This window comes from Amphibalanus amphitrite, unplaced genomic scaffold (assembly GCF_019059575.1).
Source record: "Amphibalanus amphitrite isolate SeventyFive unplaced genomic scaffold, NRLGWU_Aamphi_draft 000228F_arrow, whole genome shotgun sequence".
Taxonomy (NCBI): Eukaryota; Metazoa; Arthropoda; class Thecostraca; order Balanomorpha; family Balanidae; genus Amphibalanus; species Amphibalanus amphitrite.
This window is the reverse complement of record NW_024881723.1, coordinates 139,094-156,274: the sequence shown is the minus strand read 5'-3', so window position 1 is coordinate 156,274 and position 17,181 is coordinate 139,094. Positions and strand designations below refer to the sequence as shown.

The window sequence follows — 17,181 nt, the reverse complement described above, 5'->3', positions numbered from 1 at the left end:
GGGGACATACAGCGGTACTCAATGCCCATCCCGGCCGGGGACGGTGGGCGATACTTATCACGGGCGGGGCTGGCCCAAGCAGCTCCCGGTACCCGATGGCCGTCACGTGATCACACACCCCGGCCACTGTCGGTAGGAGTGGGCCCGTCACGTGATCACACACCCCGGCCACTGTCGGTAGGAGTGGGCCCGTCACGTGATCACACACCCCGGCCACTGTCGGTATAGGAGTGGCCGGCCCATCTCGCTGCGTACGGTGTCGGCACTTGCTAGGACCGATCGAGCTCTAATTACCTGGCCGGTCCGGCCCCCCGTCACCTCCCTGATGTCTCTAGCTCACTGTTTCCGGCCGTGGTATTTTGTACAGGGTGGGGCAGCATAATCGGGAATGCTTTTTGGGCTCTGGTCATGAGTAGGCATGGCATTATTTTGATAAATTATATCATGGCAATGAAACGCCCAAAAGTTGTGCATCATCTGACATGACTACATCCATGAGCATGCAACTTCCTGGAAAAGAGCAGCAAAATAGTTCGACGGTGCTCCAAGTGCTTTGCGCGCGCCCATAGACACTAATGTTAAACGAGTAAAACAAGAACATTTTGTTTAAAACAATGCCATTCCACGTAAAGGTTGCTGGACAGGTCAACGTGTTATCACGGACGATAAGGATTGTGTGGGGATACTTAGGACAAAAAGTTAACGTAATCGTCGTAAAATAACTCTTAGCAGAGGACATACAATATGACTCACTTGTATATAAGGAAGAAGCTCTTAAGCATATTAAAAAGAAACAATGTTCAAAACTTCAGCGACCAAAAATCTTATCACCGACTGGAATACGATAAAAAAGAATGGCATGCCATATAGGGGATTGTATCGAGAATATTGCAGCGGTCATGCAAAGTAAACATCCTGTTGAGGTGATGGACCTATGGGTGGTCTTCAAGGGAGGTGCACGTGGTGCACCCTACTTCATCGAGCCCGGATAAAACGAGCACCTCTGGTAAATACATCCACACTCTGGCAGACTCACGTGGAGTCGTCGGAAGAGAGGATCACTGACGGTCCAGATCACGTCTTACGAGGACTCTGTCCGTGCTGGTACTGCAGTGAGGACGACATGTTATTGTGTAGGGCACCTCCACCTGAGATGAACCAAAAACTTCTGGTCCTTCAACTCCGCCGATTTAAATCCGACCAAATTCTTTATATGGAGCGTTTTTTGGTAGAAGTTTAATGAACAACTTATCATCAGTAAAAACGGTCTTCAGTGCAAGGTACGAAGCTGATGGGCGATCATGGACAAGCAGGAGGTTGCACGTGCATGCGCGTGCTTTTGGACCCGCCTTGAGAAGGTCATCGACGCGAAGGGCGGTCAAATAGGATGAGGGATAGGTAAAAGGTGACCGATTGATGGGATGTTGTTAAAATAGTGCTTGGAGCTATATTTTTAAATTCATGACCAAATAATCCCGTTTGATATTTATTCCCGATTATGCTGCCCCACCCTGTATCGACTGTTGAAGCCGACTGTCGCCGCCGGGGACCGTCTCTGACCTCTCCACTGAGCGTTCCCATCACCGTTCTAACCCACAGGACGTGTCGACTAGGCGAGCGGTTACTCCGGGAGAACGAGAACAACAAGTCGGCGGCGGCGTGCTCGCCCGAGTTTCTGTGGGACGAGTACTGCCAGACGCCCTACGACCAGAAGAACCTCACCACCTGTTACTACTACTTCGCGGCCCACTACAACGACACGCACTACGAGCGCGGCGTGGCCGGCATCGCCAGCGGCGTCTTCCAGCGTGAGTGGAGCGGGGGGGAGATGAGGAGGGGGGGGGGCAGCATCGCCAGCGGGGTCTTCCAGCGTGAGTGGAGCGGGGGGAGATGAGGGATAGGGGGGGGCATCGCCAGCGGCGTCTTCCAGCGTGAGTGGAGCGGGGGAGATGAGGGATAGGGGGCGGCATCGCCAGCGGCGTCTTCCAGCGTGAGTGGAGCGGGGGGAGATGAGGGATGGGGGGGGCATCGCCAGCGGCGACCTCCAGCGTGAGTGGAGCGGGGGGAGATGGGGGATAGGGGGGGGGCGGCATCGCCAGCGGCGTCTTCCAGCGTGAGTGGAGCGGGGGAGATGGGGGATAGGGGGGGCGGCATCGCCAGCGGCGTCTTCCAGCGTGAGTGGAGCGGGGGGAGATGAGGGATGGGGGGGGGGGGGCATCGCCAGCGGCGTCTTCCAGCGTGAGTGACCCGCTGTGGAGAGGATGGGGGCAGGGGCGGAGACAGAGGCGCGGCGTGGTGACTGGACTTAATGCGACGTCAGTGCGTGAAAGCTAGGGATGGATGTGACGGGAGGCGGATGACATGTAGCGTGCTATAAACACTGTACAAAAACACTGCTCGAAACACACGAAACACTGTAGGGTGCTCGAAACCCAGCCAAACACTGTACGGAGTGTGACACCGCAGTCAACGTGGCTGCCAAAAAGGCACGCGTTGGACGGCCAAAGAAACGGCGTCCACCACCGCCATCATCAGAACGTGTGGTCCCAATGGAACTGGATGTAGCAAACACAATGGAACTAGCTCCTCCCTAGAACCTAGCTAGAACTAGCTGTAGGGTGCTGGATCTGGTCTCGCTTATCCGAACGAGGACGAGGTGGCAACCGTCAGAGGCAGTGTGGCTAATTATCCGCATTTCTAGCTATATTGATATCAGATCAGATTGATATGGTTCATCTCGTATCTCATCTTGGTTCCAGTAGCCATGTCTGGGGGAGTGAACTAAGAACAGACTGGTAGCTAGGTAATGGGAACCCTAGTAGACTGGGTCATTTACTTTCTGCTGGCGGTATCTTTCGCCGAACCGCTGAATGATTCGCTCCTTTAAAACCTTCTGGGTTATGGAGATTGTTGGAATTTCTTCGTAAATTTTGAAATGAAAATATGGATAAAATGCATAATGGAGGCAGCTGCCGCGACCCATTTCCCCCATGAGTTGCAGTGCTCGCTTTTAATAACGTTCCCGAGCCGACAGGCCTAAATCACGCACCAGTGTACGGGCGACAGAATTTCTCGTTCCACATATTTTTTGATGGAATAGCGGGCCATGGCGTGTAACTGTTTATTATTTCCGTCGGTTTTATCGTTTTTAATTTGTCATGTTATGACGTTCCTCGGAGTCTGCCGGAGTTTAGGGGCGGCGGCGCGGCCTTGATAGGGCCATGAGCGTCGTATGGTAATGGGCGCCGCCGCGGGACGGCCGCCGCTGTGCCGTCATAGTCTGCTGCTGTGATACCGAGCGGTTACCACCCGGGTACGGCGGTCAGACGGCGGCCCGTCAGACGCGGACCGTTTTGGTGGGGATTAATGGCCGTCTTCCTAGGGGCTGGTCGGTACCGGCTCGCGGAAATGAAGTCGATCTATTGAGCCGCTGTAACTGACTGCAGGGCGGTGGTTCGGTGCGGTATACAAACATACTGCACCGTCCTAAACGTCACCAAATCGCCCCACACCGCTCTGTACCAGTATCTCCCCCTGAGTGTAGCCCTCTCCGTTCATAGGGAACCTGTACTCGCGCTACCCGCGCAAAGACAACTACATCACGGAGAACGGCAGCTCGGTGGCGGCCAAGAACCTGGGCAAGGGCGAGTACAACCAGATCATGGCCGACATCACCACCTCGTTACACGTGCTGATCGGCATCTTCTTCCCCTCCGTCACAGGTGGGTCGCACTGCTGCCAGTGGTACACTATGTACAGAGGCGGCATGTTTCTATAATGAGTCCCATTGATCTGAGTGTCCTCCCCACACCTGCTAGTTTACCCTCCGACTAGTTTACACTCCGACTCGAGTGTCTTCACACACACTAGGTCTGACTCAGTGGTGTGTTGCATGGTGTTTGTGAATGCGGAAGTACGCAGCCATCTACGCCTTGATGTCGGCTTACGAGCTGGGGTGCTGAAGGTGTTGTCTATAAAAGATGGCTGCATGGGAGTCTTGGACAACTTTACGTGGGTGCGAGGCGAAACGAACTGAACATGATAAGGATTCTTCAATTCATTGCCTGTTGTTATTTTGAAGTGCAGAAGGTCGTTGTGCTGCAATATCACGCTAGAAAGGTATGCATATAACTCATACAGTATGCGGGAGCAGTGCTGTTTACCGCGCAATTAATCGAGTGGCCGTTCTTTAACTGCACGGCATTCCGGCCGATAACCGGCGTCGCTCGGCGCCAGCTGACGGTTGCGAAACTCTCATTTGCAACAATTTGCAGTCTGTATCGACCTGCCGAAATGTGGGCCGCCACACAGTCCGGCGACTGAATACAGTGGCACGGGTCCCGCCCCGGCTGGCCCGGCCCGGCCCAGTGACACGGGCCGGAGCGATCCGGTTAGTTCCGGACTGAGCCGGTCCTCCGGGCCGAGCTGAGCTGTGCTCAACAGCCGGGCCGAGCTCTGCCGCCGCCCCCACGGAGAGTCGCCGGGGAGGCTGCGGCGGCGGACTCGACTCTGCCTCTCCCGGCCGGCGCGCCCATCCTATCGCCAGCCGTCGGACCCGCCCTCGGCTGTGAGGCGGCTGGGACGGACCAGCAGCGGACGCCAGCGCCGCTGGACCGGCGGAGTGCCGCTGTCCTGATATACCCGTCCTCAGTCAGCGCCGCCCTGGAACCGCTCAACCGAACAGCTCCTATTGGCGCAGGTGACAGCGCTGCGGAGATGAGAGGCGAGCGAGCGCGTGCCGGCGACGGGGCGTGGCCGGTGCCGCGCCGCGCTGAGGATGCCTTTCTGGCCGGGACGACAAAGGCGGCACAAAGGCGGCTTTGTGCGCCGCTGTCGCCGGTACAATGGCGGTGCCGGGTCGGCCGGAGGGAGCAGCTGCTCTCGGGTCGGTTTCCAGCTGGTCCAGTCAGCTGAAGTGGTCTGCTCTAGTTTTTTTTTTTGCGTTGATCGGATAGTCCAGCAGAGTCTGAATATCTTCCTCCCGTTCCGTCGTTGCGGAGCGGCAGCCCGGCCGGCGCGGGCGGCTCCTCAGCCGACAGTACCGGCCGGTCATCGTCAGCGCGTCCATGAATGGAAGCGGCCCGCTCACGGCCGATTTGCCGGCGTGGCCATTCAGTCTGACGCCAGTGTTGGCGGTGGCGGTCGAGCGTGGCTCTATAATTGCCCTAATTGTCGCTCTATGTAACATGTGGGGCCTCCTCGGCACACGCCTGTAGTGGGTATATTTAGCGCCGTGAGGGGACGGCGGTGGCGGCTGGGATTCGGCCGGCGTCAGTGGCTGTGTGTCGAGTACTGAGTGCGATTCCGGTGGGTGACATCAGTTGACAGGAGGAAGGTCGTGGTTCACGTGGGGCGTTCCCAGGGCTGTCGAACACATCTGGGATCTACAGTCGCGGAACATAGTCACAGACCCACGGACGGCGCTCACGTCTGGTGACCTTCCTGTTCTACAAATCCACAGACGAAACGCTTGTCGGGTGGCCCAGATGTTCTACAGACTCACGTCAGAGACGCGTGTCTGGTGGTGCCTGCTTGTTCTACAGACTCATGGACGGCGCTGACGTCCGCTGGTGTAGACAGGTGGTCAGGGTCGGCGGGTGCTGGACGGTGCTCACGTGTGGTGGACGAAGCGCACGTCTGGTGGATGGGCTTCACGTCTGGTGGCCAACTGCACTGGTACGGACGGATGGCCAGGAGCTGCGATGTTAGCCGTCCTCACGTCTCTGACCCCGCTGGTATGTAGGGTGTGGTGGTGGTGGTTGGTGGGTGGTGGAAATTCCGTCGGGCCGTCGCGGATTCTGGACGGCGCCCGTCATGGAAAATTACCGTCGGCGTTACGTAACCAGATTCGACTCGGCCCGGCCCAGGGAGTGGGTGAACACAGTGGCCCGGGCAGAGTGCCACCGGGTCCGGCCGGACGGTGCGGCGTGTCCATACACATTACACATTCCGCTGGGAAAGGTCAGCCGGCCGGCCGGCCAGCGTGCATTGATTGGGTGATCAACAAGTGACCGACAGGTAGCGGCCAGTCCGCGCACAGCGACCGGGGCAGAGCCGTCGCAGGCCCGGCCGGTCTGCAGTGCCATTTCCTCCGCACTGTCTGTGGGGCAGCGACCGCTCCTGCAGACTGCCATTGTGGCTGAAAGGAATGGATTTTTCTGTTCGGCTGATGAAATTCCATTTGTGGCGTAGCAAGGCTCATTTGCTATTTCCAGCAGTTGTTGACTTTGATGTATTCCCAACACGTGCATGCTAAGCCCTTTGATTAAAGCAGTGTTTCAATGTTTTATAACGAAAGGTGGTTTTATCTAGTCCGATAGATCTTGTGGGCACTTATTCCCCTATTAAATCAGTTGAGCGACGGAAATACCTACTCGTATTCATTCTGGGTATTCATTGACGAATCAGAAGCCTTATTAACAAAATCGGTTGCACTACTAATCAACAGAAGTGCCAAGCACGATGCACCCTTCATTGCTGCCGCTACTGAGGACAAGGTATTGTTCAGAGCACGTGCTGGATGTGACGTATTACCACTAAGCTCATGTCCCACTGTGCCAATGTGCCGGGCGCGGCCGGTGCCGGCGTGGCTCGGCGCGTTTGGCCGACGTTTGCCGCCGCTCGGCGAGCGCTGGGCGCCGGCCGGGGCTGTTTTATTGTCGGTTATCGCGCCGGCTGGGCCGGGGGACGCTCCTTTTGTCCGTCCCGGCGCGGCCCGGCCGTGAATCATGAACCCATGAATCAGTGAGGCGGCGGCCATGAATTGGAGCGCTGGGCCCTTGAGCCGGCCATATGGCCGGGGATAGCTCAGCGCTGGCCCGGCGCGCGCCTCTGACGGAGGAAATCGGTTCAGCGGACGGTGGTAAGCCGCCGCCGCCGACCGGTCGACAGACAGGGTGGTCAGCGCCGCTGAGGTACTGGGCAGGTACTGCCCGGCCGCTGAGGCACAGGATAGGTCAGGGTACAGGACAGGTCAGCTCCGACTGCGACCTCAGAGGAGCAGGGCAGGGCAGCTCCGGCGGCTGAGATACAGGTCAGCCCCAGCCCGGCCGCTGAGGCACAGGACACCGGCTACAGCCCCTGTTCTCAGCCTCTCCGTCCTCCGCGACTCGCAACATCTCTCTTTCCGTGTGTGGAGGACTGAGTGAACAGCACCCTTGACCGTGTGGACGGCTGAGTTGTCTGCCTTATTGGCTTGGCGTCGCACGTAGACGGTACATTATTAGTTATTACACAGCTCGGTGCTGGTCGCCCGGTGCTGGTGCAGGAACACTCGCGAAATTAAATATTTCAGTGGTAGTGCCTTGCACGAAATACGTGTAACGAGTGTCTGTTTTATGGAACGAACCTTCCAGTGGTGTTGACTTAGATTCCTGACCGTACCAGCTTTCGGGACTGAAAACATTCCCAGCTGGGCTCAAATATAGCCTCAGTCGAAGTTTGCACGCTGTAGTGCGTCGAATTTGGTGTTGTATGTCGTCTGCAGCGTCCCGTATGTCCTGTGCACTGTGCAGCTCGTCATCGCCAGATCCGCTGGTTCACACACCGCCGGAAAGGCTGGTTCACGCCCTCACACCGCCGGAAAGGCTGGTCCTGGCTCCGGTTCACGCCCTTTACCCTGCCACGCCGGGAAGGCTGGCCCTGGCCCACACGCCCGCGCCGCGTCCCTCGCGGCTGGCCGGCCGCCAGCCCGATGAAGGCAATCTCTCCGGTCGCCGGGGCGATGTGGTGCTATAGCCTCGTTCATCCTCCATATAAGCCAGCAGCTGTTTGAAATATACATGGCGCGCGGGCGGCCGGCGCGGCGGCTGGCGGCCGGCCAGCGGCGCCGGTCGCCGGGGTGCCGCCGTCCGCGTGCCATGTGCGCCGGCGATCGATCATCTCGCCGCTCGGTATGATTCCACCGGGCCCGGCGGCCAATATTGCTGCCGACCGGCCGGGACACGGGCGCGCGGCGATTGCCGGCCGGCCGGATATACCGGCACCGTCAACAGGCGGGCCGCCAGGACGCTCCGCCGGGCCGCCGGCGTCGGCAGTCGGGTCACGCGGCGCTTACAGGCGGCCGCTGACATATGAGATGGCCGGGCCGCCGCGGCAGGTCAGGTCAGACTGGAGCGGGCTGGTGACGGCGGTCCGGTCCAGCAGCACTCCAGCGGTGATAGGTTTCAGCCGCCACGGCCGCGGAATGCGGTTGACAGCTCCCTCGGGGCCGGTATTCAGTCTGTGTCTGTCTTCTTTCAGATCCTGCTATTGAAAGCTTCAGCTAAACGCTGTTATCTGAGCTGAGACGGTTGACTTTTCGTTAATCGACTTTGATAGAAATTGTTCTTCTCTCCAGCCATAGTTCTTATTTACGACCTCTCGAAGTTCACTGTACCATTCAACTGGAAATGAGGTCATCAACTCGGCAATTCCATTATCGAAAAATGTTCAGTGTTCGGCTCTTTAGATTGGCTAACTTCTATAAGTTTGAGATAAAGCTTTCTTTTGTTGCATATTACACAGTCGCTACTGCTAGTTAGTTCGCGTCAACTTCTAACAACATGATACAGTTTCAGTGCCAGTTGAACCCTGTTTTCTTGATTGTAGTATCGAAGTTCCATAGCAATTGCTTCATAGTATCTGAAGAGAAACATTTCAAACATAAGTATGTGAACTTCAAACATAAGTAGGTATCTGAACAGTTTGTGTGAACTGCTGCTCTGTGACCAGCGATTTAGCAGGGAACCTCACAGAGTCGTTGGACGGATGCCAGCAGTCTCTCTGTCCCTCTTCCGATCCCTACCGCCGTCCATGGTGCCGACCAAGCCCCGCGTCCCCCGAACTCCCTCCGTTGGCCGTCCTTCGACGGCTGAATGTGCGACCGCCGGCGATAGTGCCGTCATCGGCAGCCGGCCGCCCCCGCCGCCGCCCCCGCCGCCGCCCCCGCCGCCGCCACGGCCGATATTACTTTGATCGTGGGCTGGTGGCGTCCGCTGCCAGAGATTTACGGAGCGGAGCCACCCCGCGCGGCCAGCGTCCTAAACGGCATTGATTAGGGCCGCCGCTTCGGTCGGGGCTTAGCGAGGCTGAGCGGACCCACTGTTCCAGGGCAGAGCGACCGACAGACTGCTGTGGGGCTGAGCTAACCCGCAGACTGTTCAGAGCTGAGCGGGCCACTGTTCGAAGGCAGAGCAACATAACGAGTAGGGGCTGAGCTGACCGGTAGACTGGTCAGGGGCAGAGCTGGCCCACTATTCGAGGGCGGAGCTGGTCCGTTGTTCCAGGGCAGAGCAATTGACAGACGAGGGGCTGTTGGTCGGTCGGTCGGGCCGGAGGCTGAGCTTTTTCTACGTTGCCAGGAGAGAGCGACCGACATACTGTTCAGGGGCTGAGGTGGCCCAAGCTTCTAGATCTGAGCCACCCGTTTATTTCTGAGCGCCCCACTTTTCTGTGACCGACTACTAACCTTAATTTCGTGAGCACACTTCCTTGGCCTGTCTTACCTTTAGGATTCCTTTAGGATCCTTTTAACCCTTTAGCCTTAAATCCTTTAGGATCATGCGTCTCGGTTGTAACTCTCTTTCTTTGTTTGCCTCTTTGTTTGTATTTGACACTGGGGTACCATGTGTGACCGTGTGGACCCTAGAATGCTGGAGAGATGAAACACATCACTGTTTTGGGCCATAGCATTCATGTGTTCCAGTTGTGACTGCAGTTGTGCCGCTTGACTTGTGTCGCTGTTGGTACCGTGCTGACCCGTGTGTCTCTGTGCCGGGCAGGTATCATGGCGGGCTCGAACCGGTCGGGCGACCTGGCCGACGCGCAGAAGTCGATTCCGATCGGCACCATCTGCGCCGTGCTGGTGACGAGCACCGTGTACCTGAGCGGCGTCATGTTCTTCGCGGCGACCCTCTCGCCGCTGCTGCTGCTCGACAAGTGAGACGCGCCCGGCGGACGCGCGGCGGGGACACCCGGGGGGACGGGACGCGCGGGGACCGGCGGGGACACCCGGGGGACGCGCGGCGGGGACACCCGGGGGACGCGCGGCGGGGACACCCTGGGGACGCGCGGCGGGGACACCCGGGGGACGCGCGGCGGGGACACCCGGGGGGCGCGCGGCGGCGACACCCGGGGGACGCGCGCCGGGGACACCCGGGGGACGCGCGGCGGGGACACCCGGGGGACGCGCGGCGGGGACACCCGGCGGACGCGCGGCGGGGACACCCGGACGCGCGGCGGGGACACCCGGGGACGCGCGGCGGGGACACCCGGCGGACGCGCGGCGGGGACACCCGCGGACGCGCGGCGGGGACACCCGGGACGCGCGCGGGGACACCCGGGGGACCGGTTGGGACACCCGGGGGACCGGCGGGGACACCCGGCGGACGCGCGGCGGGGACACCCGGGGGACGCGCGGCGGGGACACCCGGGGGACGCGCGGCGGGGACACCCGGCGGACGCGCGGCGGGGACACCCGGCGGACGCGCGGCGGGGACACCCGGGGCGCGCGGCGGGGACACCCGGGGGGACGCGGGCCTGAGACACCCGGGGGACGCGCGCCGGGGACACCCGGCGGACCGGCGGGGACACCCGGGGACGCGCGGCGGGGACAACCGGGGGGACGCGCGGCGGGGACACCCGGGGGACGCGCGGCGGGACACCCGGGGGGACGCGCGGCGGGGACATCCGGGGGACGCGCGGCGGGGACACCCGGGGGACGCGCGGCGGGGACACCCGGGGAACCGGCGGGGACCCTTCACACCGGAACCGAACCGCGCCGCGGCGACAGGACGGCATTCGGACCTTTGCCAACAACTGTAGAATAGCGCGTATGATATCAGGTCAAGGGACACCCTGAAAAAACTAGTCAATTCTTTGATTGACCAGTCGACGTCCTCGAGATATCTGGTCTGACGCGGTGTTGCTATACTGTTAACTCCGCGCTGTTATATTATCTAAGTTGATGATTATTTATAGTTATTTTATTGGGCTGTCACTGGGTTGTTACGTCGTGCTGACAGTTTAAAAGAGTGTGCTGTCACCTGGCTGTCACAGTGAGCTGTTACGGTGAGCTATTGCGGTGAGGTGCGGTAATCTGAGTGATTGGCTGGACTGACGGACTGCCCCTGTGTGTTGTCTGCCGCGCTGCCCTGACCCTGTGATCTGACCCTCTGTACCCCCTCCTGCCGCCAGGTTCGGTGAGAGCGTCGGCAAGCAGATGGTGGTGTCCCAGGTGGCCTGGCCGCACCCGATGGTAGTCACCATCGGCTCGCTGCTCTCCACGGTCGGCGCCGGCCTGCAGTCGCTGACGGGCGCGCCGCGGCTCCTGCAGGCCATCGCCCAGGACAACATCCTGCCCATCCTCGACCCGCTCGGCAAGAGCTCCAAACGCGGCGAGCCCGTGCGCGCCCTGCTCGTCACCGTCTGTGAGTACTGCGCCGATAGGCTCTTCTTTTTCTTATCTGGACATGAGGCACTATCCAACTAACGTCCCACTGATAGTTAACCAGAGAAACCATACTCTTCCATTAGTAGTAGGCAACGATCCGCCTCTCATTGTGAACAGTGTACTCATACTGTGCGAGGGCTGGTACTCGCTGGGAGAACTAGCTGTTGCTGGGGCGCCTCACTGGGTTTGTCGTACTCTGCTACTCCCTTTGAGTACTGCGTTCTATTATTCGCTGTCTGGGCGTTTCCTCATAGCCCCGTTATGGCAAGGAACGCCCTAGTTATTTCGTTATTCCTTGGTTCTGGAGGTCGATTCTCGCCTGTTTATTCTAGAGTCGTCGCCGTCGCCACCGATTGTGATTGGGCCGGTGGCCGGTCGCCGTGTATGTGCACTGTGCGGCCACTCATTGACGCACTGTGGAGCCACGCCGCCGCAGTGTGTCCATTGTTTGGCCGTCCGGCCGGCCGGCTGTGTACCCAGTAGGGCCGCCGGCCGTTCAGCAGAGGCCGGGTCTGTGTACTCGGGGCCGGCCACAGTCCGGTCACTGGGATATCGGGAACCGCCGGCCAGCCGCGGCCGCTGCTGGAACCGGCACCAGGGAGCGGCGCCGGGTACCCTACTCACTGTGTGGGAATGGGCATTAGGCTGTGTTCGATAATGCGCCCGTCAGTACTGGATCGTGTGTGCTTCCCCCATGTTATTTTCTGTCTTCAAATAATTCCAGTACTGCACTGGAGTAGTGTACCGTTCGAGTGTCGGTTTGTGTCTCCTTGCATACATGCCGTGTCTGTAAGTGTGCATCCTTGGTCTCTACATTACTTATGGTATTTTGAGCCTCCCATGTTTCTGTGTTTCATCCCATGAATATATGTACCATTTCCCCTGTCTCCCCAACACATCCCGTGTGTCTCAAACCCTCCAGTCCAGCCCGTGTCTCCCCAGTCCAGCCCGTGTCTCCCCAGCACATCCCGTGCCTCTGCCGTCCCTCCCGCCGCCGCGGCAGTGCCCTCTCCCCGTTCCGGGCGTGATTGCCGCCGCCGCCGCGGCAGTGCTCGGATAATTGGCGCCGCCCCGATGCTGGGGTGATCAGGCGACTAATTTGCCACTAATGATGCTCGGCTAATCGACCTCTGCGCGGTCACTTCCGCGGCGTCTGCCCGGCACTGTATACGGGGCCGGAGCGGCGGCGGCGGCGGCGGCGGCGGCAGCGGGCGCTCCGACCGGCCACTTGCCGCTGATGCGATTAGCGTTGTTTGCCGTGTGCCAGAGTGGATGGAGTAGATGTGTATGGTCGGGGGATTATGGGAGGAATACCGGAGTAACTAATGGCAGTCGATAAAAAGCCCTGTGTGGGAACGGCTGAGCCGCTTTGGACCGGCTCTGGTTGTGGAATGGCTTTCCGCTGTTCGCCGACGAGTTTAAAATTACTCTGAAAAGTCGTCGGTCGTAAACTTAAAGCAGCATCGAGCCGGGCTGGGATCGGCCATCCATCAGTATAATTCAATGGCCGGGCAGTTCGAATGGCCGGGCATTTGTAAGGCGCCCCCGTGATCGTGTCTGTCGGCCGCCGGGCGGTTTTACCGTCCATCGGTCCCGGTCTGGGCGGCTCTGAGGGGCCATCAGGGGCACCGGGAGGGGTTCTGGGGTCCGCCAGTAACACCGGGAGGGCTCTGAGGGCCCATCAGGGCACCGGGAGGGGTTCTGGGTCCGCCAGTGACACCGGGAGGGGCTCTGAGGGTCCATCATCTCGCCGGGAGGATCGGGGCCCCGGCTCTGTCCGGGACTGGTAACTAGGCTGGCTCAGCTCAGCCCTGCTGGCGGTGAGCTGTAACTCACTAAATCATCATCTGTATGAACTCTGTTCCAGTGCCGACCCCACAACTCAATATGTGCAGAGGATCAGCTCTGTAGAGCTAGCTGTATGGCAACTCTGCGAAGTTGAACCAACTCACGATCAGGCTGCTTGCGAATCCGGAATGCTCCGTAGATCGTGTTACCCAATCTGTGTTATGTGTTCGCCAGGACTGTACCGTCTCGCTCACCACCCGACTGTCCGTGCCTCCGTGTCAGATTATGCCGGAGTCCTCCCGCCCCGCTGACTCTGTCCCCTCTGCCCCGGCAGTCATCTCCGAGGTGGGCATCCTGATCGGCAACCTGGACGAGATCACGCCCATCATCACCATGTTCTTCCTCATGTCTACGCTTCGTGAACCTGGCCTGCGCGCTGCAGACGCTGCTGCGCACGCCCAACTGGCGGCCGCGCTTCAATACTACCACTGGTAGGTGACGAAATGGGAGGGTGGCTGTGAGGATTGCACGTGGCTCAGTGGGCCGGCGCTGTAAGGCTGAATACTGGCCTCCGTCGGCGGTGAAACCCAGTACTGGTCTCGATTGTGAGCCCATACTTGCTGGCGATAAACCGGTGTCATTGAATCTGTCATATCGGTAAAACTGCTGCGCTCTGCAGGGTCCTATTGATCGATCAGACGTACACTCTGGAAGTTTTCAATGCTACTGTGATTGACTGAAGACTGGGGAGCTAGGTGGACATTTTCTGAAATTTGTTAAGGCTGGCTATTTAAAGAGCATCTTTTGTCCCCAAAGCTGGTTTGTGAGGGCCGGTCGGCTGTCTTAGGGATCTGTTGCTTTCCACAGGGAGTGTGTGGGTCACCGGGGCCGGTGGTGTCTCGGGGTCTGTTCCTGTCCCCCAGGGAAGTCTGCTAGGTCACACTGTCTTCGAGCAGATAGCTGGGGCGGCGCTGCGTTTCGGAGCGGCCGGCGCTGAATGTTTTACGGGCCCCCCGGGGACGGAACCCATCCCGGCACGGGCGGACGGCCATACGATATTGATGGCGCCCCACTGCCGACGGACGTGTCCTGCAGAGCCGCGGAGAGAGAGAGAGAGGGGGGCCGAGAGAGCCGCACAAAAAGAGGACAGTTTCAGCAGTTTCAGCCGCCAAATAAAAGGACCTTGTCGATCCACGGAATCGTTAGGGATGAGAGCGGCGGCGGCTGACGGTCTATTCCGGATGATTGGGCCGAGTTCCCTATTCATCAGAGACGACTCGGCCCGCTCTCCTCGTTTGTATCGAGTCACTGCGAGACTGGGACGGAAGCCCGAGTCGTTGAAGGCAGAAAAGGCACTGCTGTGTCGAGAGTAGCCGTCAATAGCGCCGTAACATATAACATTATCGGCAAAAAGTCACCAGTCTGCGTTATGCTGAGGTCGATATTCAGGCCAGCATCAGTAATCACCTACAGATGTGCGTCGGACCGATAGTCATTTCCATGTAGTTACTGTCGAATTCCGGGGATATTTCTGGGCGGGATCACGATCGATGGCCGCTGGCTAATGCATACATTCATTCATATGGTAGCATCATTAGCACTGTGATTGTCGTGTGTATCTCGATGGTGCTGGCCAGGTCGGACCCCTGTTTGTCTGCATGTCAGTTTGTATGTTACTACCTATGTCGAACCTCTGACCGTCCCGCAGGGTGCTCTCGTTCCTGGCCTGTCTCTGTGCATCACCGTCATGTTCATGACCAGCTGGTACTACGCGCTGGTGGCGATGGTGATCGCCCTGCTCATCTACAAGTACATCGAGTTCCGCGGGTGAGTGGCGCCGGCGACCCTCCCCGGTCCCGGCGGGCAGGGCGGGGCTGTCTGCTCCCGTCTGGTCCTGTCGGCGGGCAGGGTGGGGCCGGGGCTGTCTGCTCCCGTCTGTCCCTGTCGCACCCGCCGGCAGCGCCGTATGTCTGGGCTGACCGCAGACGCGCTACTGAGGACTGTCCGGGGCAGCTGGGGAGTCCGCGCTACTCGAAGAACGGCTGGGGGGCGAGGGCACAGAGTTCAGGTTTCACTGGTCTCCACTGGTCAGGAGACACGAGACTGCCATCTAGAGTATTCCAGTATCGGCCCTAGTCAATTACTATCAATCGAGTGTTCAGAGATGGACCGGCGGCGGATGACCCGGAATTACCCGAGGCGTGGTAAAGAGAGCCGGTCGAGCTGACCCAGAGCCGGCCGCGAGGCCTGCGGACACCGGTGACTGCAGCCGTCCCAAGTTGCGCCGGCCGCGGCCCAACTTTGGTGGATCGGAGTGCTTCCCGGCTGATTGGAGCACCGGTGGTGTCTGTCCTGTCACCCGGGACTCTGGGGTGAGCCGGCAGCGCCAGCAGGCAGCTCCCGCACCGCCGCGCCGTCCTGCCGAGCGGGGGAGGTCGCCGTCAGCGGCTCCCAGACTGAATGGGTGACCTTATCCGGCAGCCGCCTCTGTCCGGTTGCCAGGCGGCTGATCCGAGCGGATTGTACCGGCTTGAACTGTGCCATCTGCTCGTCCGGTACGGCGCCGGGTGCTATTATTATGCTGGTACTGGGTGTGTGTCAGCTCAGTATCTACAGAGATCCATGTCACCACTGGTGCCGTCTGGCTGGTGTCGCCGACCGCCGGATATTGTGTCTGGTCCGCCCACTGCAGTCAGTCTGACGGCGATCGGCCGTGAGCCCGCCGCTGGTTGATCACCCCACGCGGGCGGAGCCGCCGGGCGCAGCGGGGCGGGCGGCGGCGGCGACTGGGCTGCGGGGCGTGTCTAACAGTGGTCACTGGTCATGTATCTAGTGACCCCGTGCTGTAGCGGCCCTGTACCCGGTGACCCTGCGCCTCAGTCGGGTCCATCTGAGCTCCCCCCCCCCCCCCCGGCCATCTGATGAAGAGCACAGTGCCGCCGCGGCCGTGGCCGGGCTAATTAATCGGCTTCGGTGGCCAGCAGCCGGCGCGGCAGTCGGGATCCGCCGGGATAAACAACACCCAATCTAACGGGAAATTACACAACACAGAGGCCAGCGCTCTACGAGAATGATATTCCATTATGGCTACACGCTTACAGAGCTGTGTTGCAATGGGACGGACAGTGGCTGCCGCCCGCCCCACACACCTGCGTGCCCCGTGTGATCGCTCTGAGTGCCGTGTTTTGCTCTGAGTTCCGAGCGGTGCCGTATTTCGCTCTGAGTTCCGAGCGGTGCCGTGTTTCGCTCTGATTCCGCGCGGTGCCGTGTTTCGCTCTGAATTCCGCGCGGTGCCGTGTTTCAGCGCCGAGAAGGAGTGGGGGTGACGGTATCCGCGGTCTGGCGCTCTCTGCGGCGCGCTTCTCCCTGCTGCGGCTTGAGGAGGGGCCGCCGCACACGAAAAACTGGCGGCCGCAGCTTTTGATCTTCGCCAAACTCGACTCGGAGCTGAATCTCAAGTACCCCAAGCTCATCACATTCGCCTCACAACTCAAGGCCGGCAAAGGTGAGTGCCGCCGCCGGCGGCGAAAAACACGGGCATGAATTGTGGAACAGTCTAATGCGTGTGTTGGCCGAATAATACTGAGGAACTTGGCTTTGTGATCCAGTTTCGAGATCACATTTACTTTGTTTGCCTTTGGTAGAGCTAGATATTGTCTGACATTTTAGCGAGATGTTTTTACTGTTCTGGACCGGAATTGTACGGGATCAGTCGATATGTGTCTGGCTGTCCTCCCCCGTGCTGTGTCTGTTTTACCGGTGTTGTGACCGGTGCTCCGGTGACCGATCTATGGAAGGCAGGGGTTAGGCCCTGTCTTTCTCTCGGCCCCGATCGATGGCGCGCCGGCCGCCGGTGACCGGCCGTCTGGTGCGTCCACCGCACACAGTCCTTCCGTCCCCACCCGGTGTGGCCCGTCTGATCACTTATCGGGCTTCCCCGTCCCACCAGGCCGGACGGACTG

At 59.7% G+C, this 17,181-nt stretch overlaps 1 protein-coding gene across 1 annotated transcript in view; it reads left to right on the top strand.

Annotated features, from left to right (window-relative positions):
- Positions 1–17,181, top strand: part of LOC122385700 (solute carrier family 12 member 4-like) — an 89,292-nt gene that overhangs the window by 46,097 nt on the left and 26,014 nt on the right. Inside the window, 11 exon segments of the mRNA XM_043374147.1 lie at positions 1,600–1,808; positions 3,561–3,722; positions 9,762–9,918; positions 11,176–11,408; positions 13,554–13,623; positions 13,625–13,695; positions 13,698–13,710; positions 14,928–14,938; positions 14,941–15,046; positions 16,524–16,539; positions 16,541–16,724. Of these exon segments, the coding sequence (XP_043230082.1) occupies positions 1,600–1,808; positions 3,561–3,722; positions 9,762–9,918; positions 11,176–11,408; positions 13,554–13,623; positions 13,625–13,695; positions 13,698–13,710; positions 14,928–14,938; positions 14,941–15,046; positions 16,524–16,539; positions 16,541–16,724 (1,232 nt within the window).